This window comes from Heterodontus francisci, chromosome 4 (assembly GCF_036365525.1).
Source record: "Heterodontus francisci isolate sHetFra1 chromosome 4, sHetFra1.hap1, whole genome shotgun sequence".
Classification (NCBI taxonomy): domain Eukaryota; kingdom Metazoa; phylum Chordata; class Chondrichthyes; order Heterodontiformes; family Heterodontidae; genus Heterodontus; species Heterodontus francisci.
Window position 1 is genome coordinate 199706619 of NC_090374.1, and position 19642 is coordinate 199726260.

The window sequence follows — 19642 nt, forward strand, 5'->3', positions numbered from 1 at the left end:
CAAATAAAAGGTATTGCGCCCGATTTCTCACAAAGACCCCTAGTGACAACATTTTTTCCTCATTAAAAAAGTTACTTCATTGCTCCCTGCATCAAACTCGACAGCTGTGCACTAACGTGATCAGACTGCTCAGGTTTGGCGACTCGTGAAGTGAAAAAATTGCCTTCTGGGCCTCCCCAACCTGTTAACAAACTCAAGGAGCTTAACAGGCCGTTAATTGGAGGCGAGTGGATTCCTGGCTCCCCACAACCCTCACTTTGAAAATAGCCATCAATCACAGAGGCGTTGGGACACTAACAAGCCATCTGGGAGTGCTATTTTCAGTGCGCGTCCACTCCCATTCTCACCCCACAAGCAACTGAAAATCCTGACCACTATACATTGGGAAGCATTTTTGGCCGACTTGCAAAACGCGCATGGGATAACACCAAGCTGACCCTTGGGACCAAGCTGATGATTTATAAGGCCTGTGTTCTCAGCACCTTGCTGTATGGCTGTGAAACATGAGTGACTTACAGCTACTAGGAAAAGCAGCTCAATAATTTTCATCTTTGCTGCCTGCGGCGCATTACGGATATATCCTGGCAGGACAAAATCAGAAATGTGGCAGTCTTCACGAAGGCAGAGCTCCCAAGTGTGTTGGCACTGATCAAACAGAGGTGGATCGGACACGTCTGCTCGATGGACGACAGTCACATACCCAAGGACCTTCTGTTTGGTGAGGCAGCTGGGGCCAGATGACCAGTAGGGCACCCAAAGCTCTACTTCAAGGATGCTCACAAGCATGACATGAAGGCCCTAAATGTCGACAATCGTACTTGGGAGTTACTAACTGGTGAAAGAGGGAAGTGATGACACATCCTTTGGACTGGTCTACACTACCATGATGACCAGTTGCGATAGCAGCTTGGCAACAGGCACCAAAGTCAAAAACAACAGCTCACAGCATCAGTTGGCAGCTGCATGTGCAGCACTTGTGGGAGAACCTGCCTCTCAAGGATTGGCCTTCACAGTCATCAATAAGGTGCACCAAGAGAAGACACCCCACCTAAATGGGTTGTTAACTGCGTGTCCATCATCTTTTGTAGATGGAAGGATGCCAACCAACCAACATGTCTATTTGGTTAATTTGCTAGTGGATAAAATGGGGGAACAATTTCTAGGTTTAACTGAAAATTGGAAATCATCTTGTGGAGAAAATCAAGCCAAGTCACACTTGGCAACACTTGGGGGTCAGGACACTTCCGGTCTTTGATTATCAGCAGAACCTGGCCAGTTTTTTGACCCCAAATCTATGACTACAAATTTACACCTAGATTGAGAAATGAAAGCAGGTGGATGAGGTAGGAAGTGTTGTGTTAAACAACTTCCCTCAGGATTTGCTCCTGTTTCTAGTGAAGCAATTTTGCTAAAAATCGCAGACTTAACAGCAGCACCACGCCAACAAATTCTGAGTAGCCATTGCTCTGTTAATCCTGCATTGAGAGATTTAATTGAGAACATGGCTTTCAAATCCCAACACCAACTCATGTTTCCAGTGCAAATAAAAATTAACCCAGCTGGATAGCTACATAGGGAGAAGATATAAAATTAGCAGTAACAGTCAGGAAAGAGTTAGGAGCTGGAACAGTCTTTGGACAAAAAAAGTTGAAAAAAGACTGCAACTGACATAAAGATAAGAATGTCTGAGTTTAAGCTATATGATGTTGATGCACGTCTGATATTACTTCAAGCTCTTTGGGTGGAGTTGGGGGAGGGCAAGATCAGAGGTGACAGGCACACTGGTGAGACGACTTAATTTAATGTAAGCAAAATATAACAAAACAGATAGTGATGTGGAACTGAAGGTTAATGGTATCATATGACAGGTATTAAAGTACACAACATTTTAAGGCAAGAAATTGCTATTAATTCTCCATTCAGTGCTGTAGGAAAGAAAAAGGAACTGACATTGCTCAGAAAAAACAAAATGTATCCACTTGCCTCCCTGCCCATGTTAAATAAAGACATACATGGGCACAGCAATGGAAGAGAAGAGCAGACCCTTTCCTTTAGACACATTGAAAAGTTCATGAGATGTGGGTGTCGCTGTCTAGGCGGACATTTGTTGCCCATCCTGAACTGCCCATCCCTAATTGCACTTGAACTCAGTAACTTGCTAGGCCATTTCAGAGGGCATTTAAGAGTCAACCACATTGCTGTGGCTCTGGAGTCACATGTAGGCCAGACCAGGTGATGATGCAGAGTTCCTTCCCTGAAGGACATTAGTGAACCAGATGGGCTTTTACAACAATCCAGATTTATTAATTGAGTTCAAATTTCACCGTCTGTCATGGTGGGATTCGAACCCATGTCTTCCGAGCTTTAGCCTGGGGGTCTGGATTACTAGTCCAGTGGCATTACCACTACACAACAGCTTTCAGGCATTGAATCATTTCCTGAAGCATGGAAGTTCCATTTGCAGGATTTCGTGCTTTCAAACTTTGTGTCTACAAAAGCCTGTGCATTTTTAAATTCAATCTCTGGATTTGGCAGTACTCGCATGGTCAACATTTATTGCCCATCTCTAATTGGGAGTGGTTTATTAGATGACTTCAGACGGCACCATACTGGTGTGAAACTGGAGTTACAGATCTGATCCCTTGCCGTGTATTCACTATACCTTCTGACCTCCCCCTCTCTGATGCTGAGCGTTCTGTACTCAGCAAAGGTCTCAGTTTTATCCCCTTACGCCCCCACCTCAATGAATTTCGTGCTCGGCATGACGTTGAGCTCTTCTTCCGTCGCCTCCGCCTCCGGGCTCACTTCTTCGACCAGGAGTCCTCCCCCCGACCAGCAGACCCATTCACCCGCCTCCAGCATTGTCCCTCTACCTGGACCCCTCCCCCTGGCCTCTTACCCGCTCTTGATCTCTTCATGGAAAACTGTTGGCGAGACATTGGTCGTCTCAATTTCTCTGCCCCCCTCACTCACTCTAACCTGTCCCCCTCTGAACTTGAGGCACTCCGTTCTCAGGTCTAACCCCGACATGGTCATCAAACCTGCAGACAAGGGTGGTGCTGTTGTTGTATGGCGTACCGACCTCTACCTTGCAGAAGCTCAACGCCAACTCACAGACACCTCTTCCTACCTCCCTCTGGATCATGCCCCCACCACCGAACATCAAGCCACCGTCCAAAGGACTGTCACTGACCTCATCTCCTCTGGAGATCTTCCCTCTACGGCTTCCAACCTCATAGTCCCACAAACCCGGACAGCCCGCTTCTACCTCCTTCCCAAAATCCACAAACGGGACTGTCCCAGAAGACCCATTGTGTCAGCCTGCTCCTGCCCCACTGAACTTATTTCTTCCTATCTAGACTGTATCTTTTCTCCGCTGGTCCAGTCTCTTCCCACCTACATCCGTGACTCTTCTGACGCTCTACATCATTTTGACAATTTCCAGTTTCCTGGTCCCAACCGCCTCCTCTTCACTATGGATGTCCAATCGCTCTACACCTCCATCCCCCACCAGGATGGTTTGAGGGCTCTCCGCTTCTTCCTGGAACAGAGGCCCAACCAGTCCCCATCCACCACCACCCTCCTCCGCCTGGCTGAACTTGTTCTCACATTGAACAACTTCTCCTTCAACTCCACGCACTTCCTTCAAGTAAAAGGTGTCGCTATGGGTACCCGCATGGGTCCTAGTTATGCCTGTCTTTTTGTGGGATATGTCGAGCATTCTTTGTTCCAGTCCTACTCAGGCCCCCTTCCCCAACTCTTTTTCCGGTACATTGATGACTGTATCGGTGCCGTTTCCTGCTCCCGCCCCGAACTAGAAAACTTTATCAACTTTGCTTCCAATTTCCACCCTTCTCTGACCTTTACATGGTCCATCTCTGACACTTCCCTTCCCTTCCTCGACTTCTCTGTCTCCATCTCTGGGGATAGGTTGTCTACCAATATCCATTATAAGCCCACCGACTCCCACAGCTACCTCGACTACACTTCTTCACACCCTACCTCCTGTAAGGACTCCATTCCATTCTCCCAGTTTCTCCGTCTCCGACGCATCTGCTCTGATGATGCTACCTTCCATGACGGTGCTTCTGATATGACCTCCTTTTTCCTCAACTGAGGATTTCCCCCCACTGTGGTTGACAGGGCCCTCAACCATGTCCGACCCATTCCCCGCACCTCTACCCTCACCCCTTCCCCTCCCTCCCAGAACCGTGACAGGGTTCCCCTTGTCCTCACTTTTCATCCCACCAGCCTCCATATCCAAAGGATAATCCTCCGCCATTTTCGCCACATCCAGCGTGATGCCACTACCAGTCGCATCTTCCCCTCCCTTCCCGTCAGCATTCCGAAGGGATCGTTCTCTCCGCGACACCCTGGTCCACTCCTCCATTACCCCCACCACCTCGTCCCCGTCCCAGGGCACCTTCCCTTGCAATCGCAGGAGGTGTAATACCTGCCCATTTACCTCCCCTCTCCTCACTATCCCAGGCCCCAAACACTCCTTTCAGGTGAAGCAGCGATTTACTTGTACTTCTTTCAATGTAGTATACTGTATTCGCTGCTCACAGTATGGTCTCCTCTACATTGGGGAGACCAAGCGCAGACTGGGTGACCGCTTTGCGGAACATCTCCGCTCAGTCCGCAAGCAGGACCCTGAGCTTCCGGTTGCTTGCCATTTCAACACTCCCCCCTGCTCTCATGCTCACATCTCTGTCCTGGGATTGCTGCAGTGTTCCAGTGAACATCAACGCAAGCTCGAGGAACAGCATCTCATCTTCCGATTAGGCACACTACAGCCTGCCGGACTGAACATTGAGTTCAATAATTTCAGAGCATGACAGCCCCCCATTTTACTTTCATTTTTAGTTATTTTATCTTCCTTTTTTTTTACATTCTTTTTTTACATTTTTTACTATCTTTTTTTGCATTTATTTAATTTCATCTTAGTTTGTTCAGTTTGCTTACCCACTTTTTTTCAGGTTTTTTTTCAGGTTTGCACTTGCTGCTGTTCAATATTCAGTGTATTCACACCTAATCTGTACTAATGCTTTGTCTTTCAACACACCATTAACACATTGTTTGTCTTTGCTCCGTGACCTTTTGGTCAGCTATGAGGCCTGGTCCAATCTGCACCTTCTCCTTTGTTATCTCTTGCCCCACCCCCACCTCACTTGCTTATAATCTGTGACTTTTCTAATATTTGTCAGTTCCGAAGAAGGGTCACTGACCCGAAACGTTAACTCTGCTTCTCTTTCCACAGATGCTGCCAGACCTGCTGAGTGATTCCAGCATTTCTTGTTTTTGTTTCAGATTTCCAGCATCCGCAGTATTTTGCTTTTATTATAGATCGGCTAGACTGGGTAAGAACAGCAGGTTTCCTTCTATTAAGGATATTAGTGAACCAGTTGGATGTTTACGACAATCCAACAGCCTTATGGTCACCTGTACTGTCACCAGTTTGTTTTAATATCCGAATTTTATTAAAACTGAATTCAAATTCTCAAACTGTCATGATGGGATTTGAACTGGTTCTCTGGATTAATCCAGTAACATAATCACACTACCATTTTCAGTTAATTCTCCTCTAAAATGTTTAGGCCTTTAGAGGAAATGTATTTATTTGATATATGGATGAACATTTAAGCCCCAAAAGCAGGGCCATTCCACATACTCCCCTAAGTTCACAAATGCTGAACTTTCTTTTCATCTGATGAAAGGTCACAGACCTGAAATGTTGGGCTGGACTTTGTGGAGGAGATGGGGCTTCTGGCCGTGAGCTGAAAAGGCGTGGTAAAGCCTGCCTCTGCCTTTTCGTGTTACCACCATCTCCCCGCCACCGCCCCCCACCCCCCACAGAGCGATCCTCCAGTCTTTTTAAATATAAGTTTCTCGAGCTGGGATCTCCGTCCCTTTAAGGATGCCTCCAAGAGCTGCCTGCTAATCACAGGGCCAGCAGCTCAGCAGTGTCGGCAGAGCCACCGGGAGTGGTGCCCACCACTGCCGGTACTGCAGAGGCCTTGGACACAGGCCCAGCACTGGAACCCTGGACCTCAGGTAAGTGAGGCGTGGTTGCCAGGGCCAGTCCAGAAGGGGAGGAAGGGAGGGGGGGGGGTAAAATAGTACCCGGCGGGGGTGCTCCATAGGCCACAGATTGCTCATGGAGGAGGGCCCCCCCACCCAAAAGCCTGCAGGGAGGATGCCTCATTTTAAGAGGCGCCCTCCCACGTGGCAGAGGCATCTCCCTACCGTTGGTAAGATACCAGCGGCGGCGGGAAGAGGCCCTTAAGTAGCCGTTAATAGGCCACTTAAGTACCTCAATTGGCTTCTGGGTGGGAAGGTCACTGTCGGCCTATCCCACCCCCAGTAAGATTGCTTGGCAACAGGGTGGCGAGGGGCTGTCCTCACCCACCATCCGTCATGATTCTATAGGCCTCCCGCCACCGATCCCACCTCAGGGGGTCCCAAAAAATCAGCCCGTTAACTCTGTTTCTCTCTCCACAGATGCTGCCAGACCTGCTGAGTATTCCAGCACTTTCTGTTTCTATTTCAGATTTCCAGCATCTGCAGTATTTTGGTTTTAAATTATGCTGACATTTCTTGATGGGTTTGTGAACTTGGAGCCTATGACAATGCTATTGGTGTATGATGGGCCACAGCCAGGGCGTATTATGCGGACTTCCTATACTGGGGACTCTGAGTTTCCGCAACCATGACCCTCAGTGGCACTTAGAAAACGGTTGGCAGAGGTATGCTTTTTGCAAATTTCCAGCAGCTGCAATATTTTGCTTTGTTCGCCTGATGACACCAAATGTACTGTAGGGCACAAGATGGCTTGAACCCCTGAACAGGATGCAATTTTTAAAAAAATTAAAAACCATTTTCAATGCAGACTCTTTGTGGAACCATAAACCAATTTCTGGAAATTTTTATTAAGGGGAAGACCCTGACACCACCTGCCCACCCCAATTCACAGGCTCCCTTAGGCCAATTTTCCAGCCTTTCCTGTATAATGTGTGCCCTAGATGCACCTTTAATGGTGTCAGCCACTGGAATGCAATTCAAAAAACTAGTGATCAACCTGGGGAAAATCTACCAGGTCATCTGTGCAGAGTCCCAGCAGATGCATCATAGGAAATGCGCCAAGCTATACCAAATTGTCAAGTCTTTGGCCCCTGAACCTTAATAGTTTTGAAGGTGACAAACTTATTATCCCCATCTGACTCAGTTATACACCATCTTTCAAATCTGTATTGAATAATCTGATTACAAAAAATAATTTAGTTGACACTTGTAAGATTGAAACTACATGTATCTGGATAAAGCTCACAAGTGAAACAAACATGATTAAAGCATGCTGTGTTTATTAATGGAGGCATAATTTATTGCTGTATTGACTTTCATGATCTACATGCTCACAGCAGTTTCTTAAAACACACTAATACTCACACATAAAAAGGGGACTGATCATCACCAGGTGCACAAGGAGATCTAGAATGTGAAAAGCATATGACGCAGCATCTTTTACACTAGTGTCACATACCTTGTGCTAATTTCATGAAAGATGCACAAACATTAAATAAAGCTTGGATATGAACTCATCATACATAAATGCTTCATCTGCACTTAAAATTTATTTAGCCTGATTAATGCCATATGTACTGAAAACAAGTTACTTTCATTTTATATTTAGAATCCTACAGCACAGGATATATCCATTCAGCCCAATGTGCTTGTGCTGGAAAGAGTTAGTACCATGCCCCTCCTTTATACTCCAGTCCTACAATTCTTTTCCTTTTTAAGTATATACCCTTTTCCCTTTTCAAAGTTATCCACCGACCTTTCAGTCAATACATTCCTGATCATAACTTACTGTGTAAAAAACATTATTCCCCACCTATCCCTGGCTTTTTTGCTAATCTATTAAATCTGTGTCCTCCGGTTACCAACCCTCCAGCTACTGGAAACAGTTGCTCCATATGCGAGAGTTCTCCCTTTATGTTGTTCTCGGAACATAGAAACAGGAGTAGGCCATTGAACCCCTCGAGTCTGTTTCACCATTTAATTAGACCATGACTAATCTGTATTTTAACTCCATCAACACCTTCCTTTGTTCCTGAGCTCTTAATATCCTTGCTCAACAGAAATTATTAATTACCAGAGTCCCTTCTCTCAAAGAATCAAAAGTTGTTCCTTGCTTCTCCCAGCAACTCTTTCTATTCCTCAGGGACCATAACCAGCACATAAAAAATGATGGGTAGACTCACTCTTTATGCCACAATTGCAGCTCATTAATCGGAAATGTGGGATGCAACCTCATTTGGAAACAACATATTTAAAAGGAGGTTACACTACATATATACACGATCTTGCAGTGTCTGGATAATTCAACAGGAGATAAAATGTGATGATATAAAATATATCCATTGAAATTATGTAAAATGTTTAAAATATCTGTTATTTCAATGATGCATTAAAATAACAAAGGGTGAATTAATTTGCATTCCACTGGCAAGAAGTACTAGGTTTTCAAAAATGAAGATGAAAGATTTGTATTTATATCTGAGCACTAGAAGTTGACATTTTCTCAATTCAGAGGCTTGTGAATCCAATTGGTGTCAAATGCAGAGAAACAAGAATCATAATGTTCTTCTTCCATTCCACTGCTGGGAATATCCATTGAGAACAAGTAAATAAAAAAGCTGTGTACATTGAAAAAAAAACAAAATCTACTGTGGTAGTAACATTTCAGACATTCCAACTAATAGTAAGGAATTTCAGACGTTCGCATTTCAATATTTTTAGCTCAGGCACTAAATTTTCTTTGATCAACAGCCTAAAATTGCTTCACATTTTTCCAAGTAAAATAGTTAAGGATATAAATCATTGAATGTGGATAAAGGCGCAATTAGTTTGCCAAGTTATCCTTGGATCAGGTTTACTGGGTGTAGGAGAAACTGTTACATTACAGTTTTTATTGTTTTGATTAAGAATGCATTTGTCTTGATGTGGCTACAATAAAAGTCAGAATGACCCAGACAGCAAGTTGAACATTTGGCAAAGGAACAGCTGTCTCTTGAGATGAAATCTTAGGAATCAAATTAAAATCTATGAGTCAAGGGTGACTGCCTAGGAGAAGCACTTATAAATAACTAAAACTAAAGCCCTAGTGATTCAACATGTCAGTTTCTCTAACTGTATCAAAGTTTCGTTGAAATAATATTTGAATAGAGCACTAGATTTTGTTTCGTTTTCAAATGCTCTTCAACACAAATTAGAATCAGAATTGCCATTATTTTCCATGCAATTTTCTAAATTATTGAAACAATCAAACCTTTCTAATATATGACCCTGATTTTGCAATAGTAATGACAATGAAACTCAATGGTCACGTTATTACTCCTGACACTGACTTCAATTTCTTCAGTCGGCACATGTGCAGTTAAACGCAAACGTCCAGAATCTGCTGATAATGATTCTAGGGTTCCCCAAACGGTGTGTTGTTAAAGTTCCCCCAAAGGTTGATAGGTTAATTGGCCATTATAAATTGCCCCTAGTATAGGTAGGTGGTAGGGAAATATATAGGGACAGGTGGGGATGTGATAGGAATATGGGATTAGTGTAGGATTAGTATAAATGGGTGGTTGATGGTCGGCACAGACTCGGTGGGCCGAAGGGCTTGTTTCAGTGCTGTATCTCTAAACTAAACTAAACTTATAAAGTGCAACCGAATAGAAATCACTGAACCAATGAAGAATTGCCCTTTTACGCTATTAGTCTCGCTGTAAAAATCCTTGTAAAAGTTACACTTTGTTGAATGAGGTGTAACTGGGTTTTTAACAGCATACTAAGTTCACTGTTACTGCTGACTGGCCCATTTGTGGAATGTCAATTTCTCCATTATGATAAAAAAAATTGCACATTAAAGATTTTTCTAAGTTGTTCATATTTCAGCATCTACCTTAATGCCATATGTATATTCCAATCATTTATTTCACTGTGAAATTTTAATTAAAAGTGAAAAACTCAGTGCATTTTACTTCCTGGTTTGCTGTCTGTGCAAATATTTCAATGTGATTGGCAGATTAACCTGCTGGACGACATCACTGTGGACCCTTGGAGATTCCATTGACTTGGTGCCAGATTCAAACTGAAATCGGGAAATGCAAAATCCGCGCCACAGAGATTGCTAGATGCCAAGCTTCACTTCTTCTCTGACAATGAAACCCGGGCCTATAATTGCTGTTAGGAATGTCTAAATGCCACAGTGAGAATCAGAGTGAAAGGCAGAGGAGTGAGATAAGAGTAGTGGGAAAAGGGGGAAGAATTAAAAATGTTGTGTATATCTCACTCTTGTGTGTATTTGAAATTTCTGTATCAGGGCTCGCATGCACACTGGTTTTAATAGAAGTATCTGGCCCCAACCCCCTGATATCCTTGACATAGAGGGATTTAATCATGAATAGCTTTTTAACTTTATCATGTGTCTGTCTCCATCCGCACTACTATTTGACTGAAACATTTTTTTGTCACTTACATAATGTCCGGTCCAATTAGAGAATGTCTTCGTAGCATCGCACGGCACTGTGCATTGTTGAGATCTGTAGTTGGTTCCCCATTGATTGCTAAGATGCAGTCACCTACCCCAATTCGGCCATCATGACTGATGGATCCACCATGAATAATATTACGCACAATCATTCCTGATCCATCCTTACTGGCACTCACAGTCATTCCTACAAGATTAGAAAGGTATTTTGTTGAAAATTCTTCACACTACAACACAATATAAAAATGTGGAACAAAAATTAACCATTAACACACCAAAAACCATTTGTTCTAACACACACGTACACCCAACTTTCTCCAATGCATTTAATTTCCTGAACAAGACCATAAAGCACAAAGGACATTTTAAAAAAAACAAGTTTCTCTGGTCTCCAAAAAGGTAATTATAAAACTTAAGGGACTAATCTGACACTGACTAATTGCTGGCATCCTTTTCCGACATTCCATTAGTCCCAAAAGAACTGGAACAGTGTTCATTAACAGCAAAACATGGAATTTTCAATTTCTTCCATAACTACATAGCACCTTTTTAAACAAGTTAAATCAAAACACTATTTGATAGAAGGCTATTTTGTTTTCTATCCAGAAAAAACATGTCAGCCTTCCCTTGCAAATCTGAAAGCTTTCTTTTTACAGTATTGTCACCCCCAATACAGACATATCCTTTTCTTACTTTCAAGATACAAATTTTATTTAATGTGGACTCTTTGAAATGGACTTTTCCTTTTAAAAAAGCAGACAATGTGCTGCAAAAGATGGCCACCGAAGGTCAGATGACCTGGCCTGTGTATTCAAACACTGCCTCACTGTCTCAAAAGGACAAAAGAATACATTCCAGACAAAGAGGTGTTAACTACACCCATCCTGGGACCATCAAGAGACATTCCTGAATTGAATGGCTTTCTTCTGAACAAAGGAAGTGTGAACTAGCCGCTTCATAACAGAATGATACTCATCCAGACATCAAGAGATAATCCTGGATTTCACATTCTGGTCCATTGTGTGGCACACCAGGGGATAAGGCCATGTGATAAGTAACAGACATGCTAATGATCAATTGTGACCTAAAAGATAATCCAGGGGGAGATCACAGCAACATCACAGAAGGCAGGGGCTGTGGAAGGATCCTTCCGAAACAAGAAGAAGCCCTGCTGCTAATTCTACATCTCAGCTTGGTGCAGCAGAGAACTGAAAGTGACTGCCACCTCCGGACTGAAATCTTAACCCCAGAAGTCTACAACATCGCAACAATTTCAAGACTATAAACACCCAGGCCTGCACCTTTAAAAGAGACTGTCCTAATTAGAAGATTCAACAAGTTTACTGCATACCACAAACACCTACCCACACCTTGAACTCTTACCCATTAGCTTCTATCTATCTTCTCGTGAGAGTGAATGTGTGCATGAGTGGTGTTGCGAACATTTTAGGGAATGAATGTTGTTCAATAAGTAGTGAATCTTCTGTTTTAAACCTTCAAGAAAACCTGCCATTTGTCTGTTTATTTGATGCTAAAAACACTCAGGGGTTAATTTATCATTTTAAACAAAGCATGACTGTAGTCAGTTCAAAGGTGAGCAGTAGGAACCACCCAGACCCCCTACCACCTGTCTGTAACAGTATGCTTATCGAAACAGTAACCCATATTGCAATAAGTAGCAATTCAACCTTTCAGATAATTCAGAAAAATATCTGGCGAAAAACAGGATGTTGCTGACTCCAAATCCATAGGTGTTTTTGTTTTTAAAAGGAATTTCCTTCACAATTGTCTCAAGGGGTTTTTTCAAGCATTTTTTTCTCTATGACGTTACAAGTATAAGGCCTTGCCTGAGACATCTGCTTGGGTGCAGCAGTGAAAGTGTCTTCTGTGAACGGACTCAACAGCTGAGGGTAGAGTTTCTGCTTTGGGCGCAATCAGCAATTTGGGCGCGATTTGTTCCAGCTTTCAGAATTTATTTTAAGGTTTAAGTTTCCATTTGAAATTATTTAGAATCACAGAATCATAGCAAGTTTACGGCACAGAAAGAGGCCACTTGGCCCATTGAGTGCGCCGGCCGAGAAAAAAGCCACCCAAGCCTAATCCCAGTTTCGAGCATTTGGCTCGTAGCCTACAGGTTACAGAACTTCAAATCTCCCCTCAGCCTCCTCTGTTCCAAGGAAAATGACCCCAGCCTTTCCTCAAAGTGCAATTTTCCAGTCCTGGCAACATCATTGAAAATCTTATCTGTACCCTCTCCAGTGCAATTACATCTTTTCTGTAATGAGGTGACCAGAACTGTAAACAGTACTCAAGTTGTGACCTAACTAAGGTTTCAGACAGTTCCAGCATAACCTCCATAGTCTTATATTCTATACCTCGGCTAATAAAGGAAAGGATTCCATATGCATTCTTAAGCACCTTATAAACCTGTCCTGCTCCCTTCAGGGATCTGTGGACATTCACTCCAAGATCCCTCACTTCCTCTACACCTCTCTGTATCCTCCCTTTCATTGTGCATTCCTTTGCCTTGTTTGACCTCCCCAAATACATCACCTCACATTTCTCCAGGTTGAATTCCATTTGCCACTTTTCTGTCCACCTGACCAGTTCATTGATATCTTCCTGCAGTCTACAGCTATCCTCTTCGCACTCAACCACAGGCCAATTTTTGTGTCGTTTGCAAACTTCTTGATCATTCCCCCTACATTTACATCCAAATCGTTAATATATAACCACAAAAAGCAGGGGACCTAGTACTGAGCCCTGCAGAACCCCACAACCTTCCAGTCTCAAAAACACCCATCAACAATTACCCTTTGTTTCCTGCCACTGAGCCAATTTTGTATCCACCTTGCTACATTTCCCAGATCCCAAGGGGTTTTTATTTTTCTAACCAGTCTGCCACATGGGATCTTATCAAAAGCCTTGCTAAAATCCATGTACACCACATGAACTGCACTAGCCTCATCAATCTTGCTTGTTACTTCAACAAATTCAATCAAATTAGTGAGACACAATCTTCCCTGAACAAATCCACACTTAATATCCTTGATTAATCCATGCCCTTCTAAGTGACAGTTTATCCTGTCTCTCAGAACTGATTCCAATAATTTGCCCATTACCAAGGTTAGACTCACTCCCTGTAATTATTTGGTCTATCCCTCGCTCCCTTTCTAAACAAGGGTATAACGTTAGCAGACCTCCAATCCTCCAGCACCATACTGTATCCAGTGAGGACTGGAAAATGATGGTCAGACCTTCTGCTGTTTCCTCTCTTGCTTCTTTTAACAGCCTGGGGTACATTTTATCTGGCCCTAGTGATTTATCCACTTTCAAAGATGCTAATCCTCTTAATGCTTCCTCTCTCCCTATGTTTATCACATTGTTATGACCAAGGTGGGAGCAATGCACTGTCAATTCAGTCTCAATATTCCACAGGTCATAGCATATTATTTAAAGTTTTCCCACCTACCAACAATTAGCCAAATTAAACACTTAATTAACTTCACAAGAATAAAGCGGACCAAACCAGGTATCTTTAAACAACAAATTAACTGTTTATTAATAAACTAAATCTTAAAACACTATTGAGATAAATCTCTGTCTAAGAGACTTTATAACTTATTTATCCTAACCTTCATGCAACACACATATATTCAAAAACCAATAGTTAACCGGTTTCAATAAACTTAGAGCTGTTTCTCAGGAATAAATAAATAACTGGGATGTAAGTCTTTGTGGGTTACGTTCCTGGTTCAGTGAGGTGTCCCAGAGCTGAACAGTCAGATGCCACTCGAAGTCTCCAAACGTATTCGACGAACAGTCTTTAATGGATGGGCGTTCAAAGTGCTTCGGCTGCAGCAGGCGTCACACAGTTCTTTCAACAAGGAGTGTAGAAACAGGTCTAGTTGGATTTTTAAATTGGTAGTCTATCAGTAGAAACGTTACTGAGAATTCCAGAACTCCCAGAAACACAAAAAGTCTGAAAGTCACTCCTGAGGCAAACACTTCTTCGAGATTGGAAGTAAAAAGTTATTTACTACCTCCAACAATACAAATGTTCTTTTCCAGGGTTTTTTTCCTCTCATAAAGCAATACACAGCCTGAGGGACAATGTAGATTTTTCTGCTAAGAGAGATAAATCCTTACTTCAGTGAGCCTGTTTCGCTGGTCTCCTGATCAAACTGGTTCTAGCTAGTCTTTACACAGTTAACTGATACAATAGAGCAGGTGGTCCCCTCAGAAACAGGCTTGCTGCTTGCACACACTGTTGCCAGAGAGAGAGAACAACAAGGTACACTGCGGAGAAAAAAAAACTACACTTCCATGACAACATTCAATACTTCACACTCCTCCTCCTTAACTATTATGCCCACATCATCCCCCTTTTGTGAAGACTGGTGCAAAGTATTCATTAAGAACCATATCCACATCTTCCGCCTCCACTCATAGGTTACCTTTTTGGTCTTTTATGGGTCCTACCCTTTCATTAGTTATCCTCTTACTCTTAATGTATTGATAAATCATCTTTGGGTTCTCTTGATTTTACTTTCCAAAATTCTTTCATGCCTGCCCTCTGTTTGCTTTCCTAATTTCCTTCTTGATTTCACCCCTCTGCTCTCTATACTCCTCTCGGCTTTCTGTAGTATTGACATCTTGGTGTCTGACAGCTATGACTCTATCAGCTTTCCTTTCTGCCTTATACCCTGTAAGCTCCTTGCATAGTTACATGCGTAAAATTATCCATCAACCAATGCAACTGGGCATTGTTTTGGAAATTTTTTTTTGCATGTATTTAGGAATGGTAACCTAGTGCAGTATTATAATATAGCTAAATGTGTTTATCACAAAAATAAGCATTTTTAATCAGTAGCCTGTCAATAACCAGAATTTAAATAATCAGAAATACATTTTTAAAACTCTACAGAATCATTTACTAGTTTCATTGGTGTGCAATAGCCATTATCTTAGTAAATTATTTTTGTCAATATTTAATTGTTTTTAAAAGGTCCCCATTGATGCCCTTGCACCCAAAAGAAACCAGCTTAATTTTAAAAGCCTTCTTGAAAGGGCGCAAATAGGTGTAATTAGCAGAAACATGTTATGGTGATTAATTTGATCTGGGGGCATAGCCAGTTTTGTAGATGGGAATGCCTTCCAGCGAAAGATTGCAGTAATTCAATTTGCACTTGAAATTCTGCAAATGTTTGTGCCAGTTTGGCTGATTTCAGGCGAAATACCTAGCGGAAACTGCACTATCTTACGTTTAAGGGTGTTTCTGCACTTCTCAGCAGCTACTTATACAATAACAAACCCAGGGAGTGTAATAATCTGAGCCAAATCTTCATTTTTCAGAGACAGACCAAGAAAATGCTTGTTAAGATGAGGCCTGACAAGAATCTCTAAATTGCTTTATTTCACTGAAAGTAAGTACATAAAGCAAGTTATGATCGGATTCACATAATTTAGTTTAGTTTAGAGATACAGCACTGAAACAGGCCCTTCGGCCCACCGAGTCTGTGCCGACCATCAACCACCCATTTATACTAATCCTACACTGATCCCATATTCCTACTACATCCCCACCTGTCCCTATATTTCCCTACCACCTACCTACACTAAGGGCAATTTATAATGGCCAATTTACCTATCAACCTGCAAGTCTTTTGGCTTGTGGGAGGAAACCGGAGCACCCGGAGGAAACCCATGCAGATACAGGGAGAAGTTGCAAACTCCACGCAGGCAGTACCCAGAATTGAACCCGGGTCGCTGGAGCTGTGAGGCTGCAGTGCTAATCACTGCGCCACTGTGCCGCCCCAATTCTATCAGCATAACTTGTATGGGCAGAATGCAAAGATAATGCTGCATTTCTCCACACCAGTAGGTCATCTTGCTTGACTTAAAAAAAAAATTCATAACAAACCAGTGTGCATTATCCTTCTGAGACTGACGAAAGCATGCCCTCACAACTTTGATTTTAAAAATCGTCTTTGTCTCTGTTGCCAGCTTGTTCACAATCACAAGGGAAGCCCAGCTAAACCACTTGAACTGAGTCCCTGAGACAACAACACCTTGTATTTATACAGCATCTTTAATAGGAGTGTTATAAAGCAGGATTTCACACCAAGACATATAAGGCGATATTAGAGCAGATGGCCAAAAGCTTGGTCAAAGAGGTAGGTTTTAAGGGGCATCTTAAAGGAGGAAAGTAAGGTAGAGAGGCTAGGAAGGAAATTCCAGAGCTTAGGGCCAAGGCGGTTGAAGGCATGGCCACCAACAGTGCAGCGATTAAAGTCTAGGATGTTGAAGGGGCCAGAATTAGCTGAGTGCAAGTATCTCGAAGGGCTGAGGGGCCTGGGGAAATTACAGAGATAGGGAAGGGCGTGGCCATGGAGGGTCTTGAAAACAAGGATGAGAATTTTAAAATTGAGGCGTTGCTTCACCGGGAGCTAACATAGGTCAACGAGCACAGGGGTGATGGGTGAGCGGGACTTGGTGTGAGTTAAGTCACATGCAGCAGAGTTTTGGAAGACATCAAGTTTACAGAGGGCAGAGTGTGGGAGGCTGGCCAGCAGTGCATTGGAATATCCAAGTCTAGAGGTAACAATGCCATAACAGATGAAACTTTAAAACACAATGGATGTGAGAGGTTTATGGATTACCAAAGCAAGCCAACAACTTTATTACTATTTACAAACTTAATTAAGAATTAATCCTTCTGTGCTGTAACCATTCTATGATAATATTTTAACCTCAATATTGTATCATCAACAAACTTGGAATTATTACATTTGGTCCCCACATCCAAATCATTGATATAGATTGTGAATAGCTGGGGCCCAAGCACTTATCCTTGCAGTACCCCACTAGTAACAGCCTGCCAACCTGAGAACGACCCGTTTAATCCTACTCACTGTTTTCTGTCTGTTAACCAATTCTCAATCCATGCCAGTAAATTACTCCAATCTCATATTCTCTGCTTTTGCTTACTACCCTCTTGTGTGGGACCTTTTCGAAAATTCAAATTCACCGCATCCACTGGTTCCCCCTTATCTATTCTGCTAGTTACATCCTCAAAAAGCTCTAAGGGTTTGTCAAACATGATTTTCCTTTCATAAATCCATGTTGACTCTGCCCAATCTTACCTTTATTTTCTAAGTGTCCAGTTATCACATCCTTGATAACAGATTCTAGCATTTTCCCTATTATTGATGTCAGGCTCACAGGTCTATAGTTCCCCATTTCCTCTCTCCCTCCTTTCTTAAATAATGGGGTTACATTTGCTTCCTTCCAATCTTCCGGAACTGCTTCAGAATCTACAGAATTTTGGAAGATGTTCACTAATGCATCCACTGTCTCTACAGCCACCTCTTTCAACACTCTGGGATGTAGATCAGCAGGTCCAGGGGATTTATCAACTTTCAGTCCTATTAATTTCACCAGTACAACTTTTTTTTACTAGTACTAATTTCTTTCAGTTCCTCATTCTCGCCAGTCCCTTGGTTCTTTAGTATTTCTGGGAGGTTTTTTGTATCAGTGAGTTGCAGTTATATACAGCAGATGGCAGCAAAACATAGGGTACAAACTAGATTTGTGTAATTTTAAATTCAATATGGATTTTCATTAGAAAAAGCCTTAGCTGAGAGATATCAAATGTTGGTTTGGCACTGTAGCACAAGCTTTATGTATGCAAATTAACATTCAAGCATATGCCCTCAGTATACTTTATACCTGCTCTGTTGCAATAAAAAATGTTGCCCTATTTCTCAACAAATTCTTTTTTCCCTCAGATTATCTTATGATATTTTGCCAATGTTAACATTGTTCATGTTCCAGCCTTGTCAGTATGCACAGATAGCTCATTTGATGGGGAACAGTTGTGAAAAGGAGCGAAAATCATTATACCAGGGTCCGATCAGTGCTCACCTCGTGACCATATACCTGCACCTCCAGGTCACTAAATTGCAAATTAGGAGATGGAACCTACACAAATTTCCCCTTTCTAAAATGAGGCCAGTTGTAGATTCACTACACCGTAGTTGACAGGGCCCTCAACCATGTCCGAGCTATTTCATGCACTTCTGCTCTCACCCCTTCCCCTTCCTCCCAGAACTATGATAGGGCCCCCCTTGTTATCACCTGCCAGCCCAACAGCTTCTTTATTCAACAGATCATCCTCTGCCATTGCAGCCACCTCCAGCATGATGCCACCTCCAAACACATCTTCTCTTCCCCTTCAGCATTCCAAAGGCACCGTTCTCTCTGCGACACTCTGGTCCGCCCCTCAGTTACCCCCAACACCTCCCCCATTTTCTATGGCACCTTTCCATGCAAGTGCAAGAGATGCAACACCTGCCCTTTTGCCTCCTCCCTTCCCACTGTCCAGGACCCCAAACACACCTTTAAAGTGAAACAGTGAGTTACTTGTGCTTCTTTCAATTTAGTATACTGTATTCGCTGCTCACAATGTGGTCTCCTCTACAATGGGAAGACTAAAGACAGGTTGGGTGACTGCTTTGTGGAACACCTCCTTTCAGTCTGCAAGCGTGATCCCAAGCTTCCTGTTGCTTGCCATTTCAATTCCCAACCTTGCTCGCATTCTGACCTTTCTGTCCTTGACCTGCTACAGTGTTCCAATGAAGCTCAATGTCAGCTGGAGGAACAGCACCTCATCTTTCAACTGGGCACTTTACAGCCGTCGGGACCAAAGATAGAGTTCAATAATTTTAGATTGTAACCTCGCCCCCCATTTCTCCAATTTCATTTTTTTTTGCCAGTTCACTCCTCCCATCCTCCCCAGCCTTGTTTGTTTCTTTGTATTTGAACTGTTATGAAAGTGCTTCTGTTTTTGTTAAAAATATTTTTGTGAGGAATTTATAGTCAAACTGAAGAGATGTTGGACCAGTTTTTTTTCAAGAGGGTCATCAAGAAGACACTGAAAGAACTAGTTTGGCAACAACGTTTACTGGCTGTCACATGACTTAAGTTAAAAATAGAACAGAAACCCTGGTAACTGGAGAACATGTGTGCAGAGAAGTGACAGGGCACAAGGAGAGAACCCCAGTCTGTTCCATCTCTTTAAAAAGCCTGCAGAAG

At 42.6% G+C, this 19642-nt stretch overlaps 1 protein-coding gene across 14 annotated transcripts in view; it reads right to left on the reverse strand.

Moving 5' to 3' along the window:
* LOC137369472 (multiple PDZ domain protein) overlaps nt 1-19642 on the reverse strand; it is a 419370-nt gene that overhangs the window by 192955 nt on the left and 206773 nt on the right. For 11 of the 14 annotated variants that reach the window (XM_068030727.1, XM_068030739.1, XM_068030736.1 and 8 more), the window contains exons 22-23: nt 10535-10733; nt 7447-7488 (exon numbers count right to left, since the gene is read on the reverse strand). In XM_068030727.1, the coding sequence (XP_067886828.1) occupies nt 7447-7488; nt 10535-10733 (241 nt within the window). The remainder of the gene's footprint in view (nt 1-7446; nt 7489-10534; nt 10734-19642) is intronic. The other 3 variants (XM_068030740.1, XM_068030738.1, XM_068030729.1) reach the window with 1 other exon arrangement.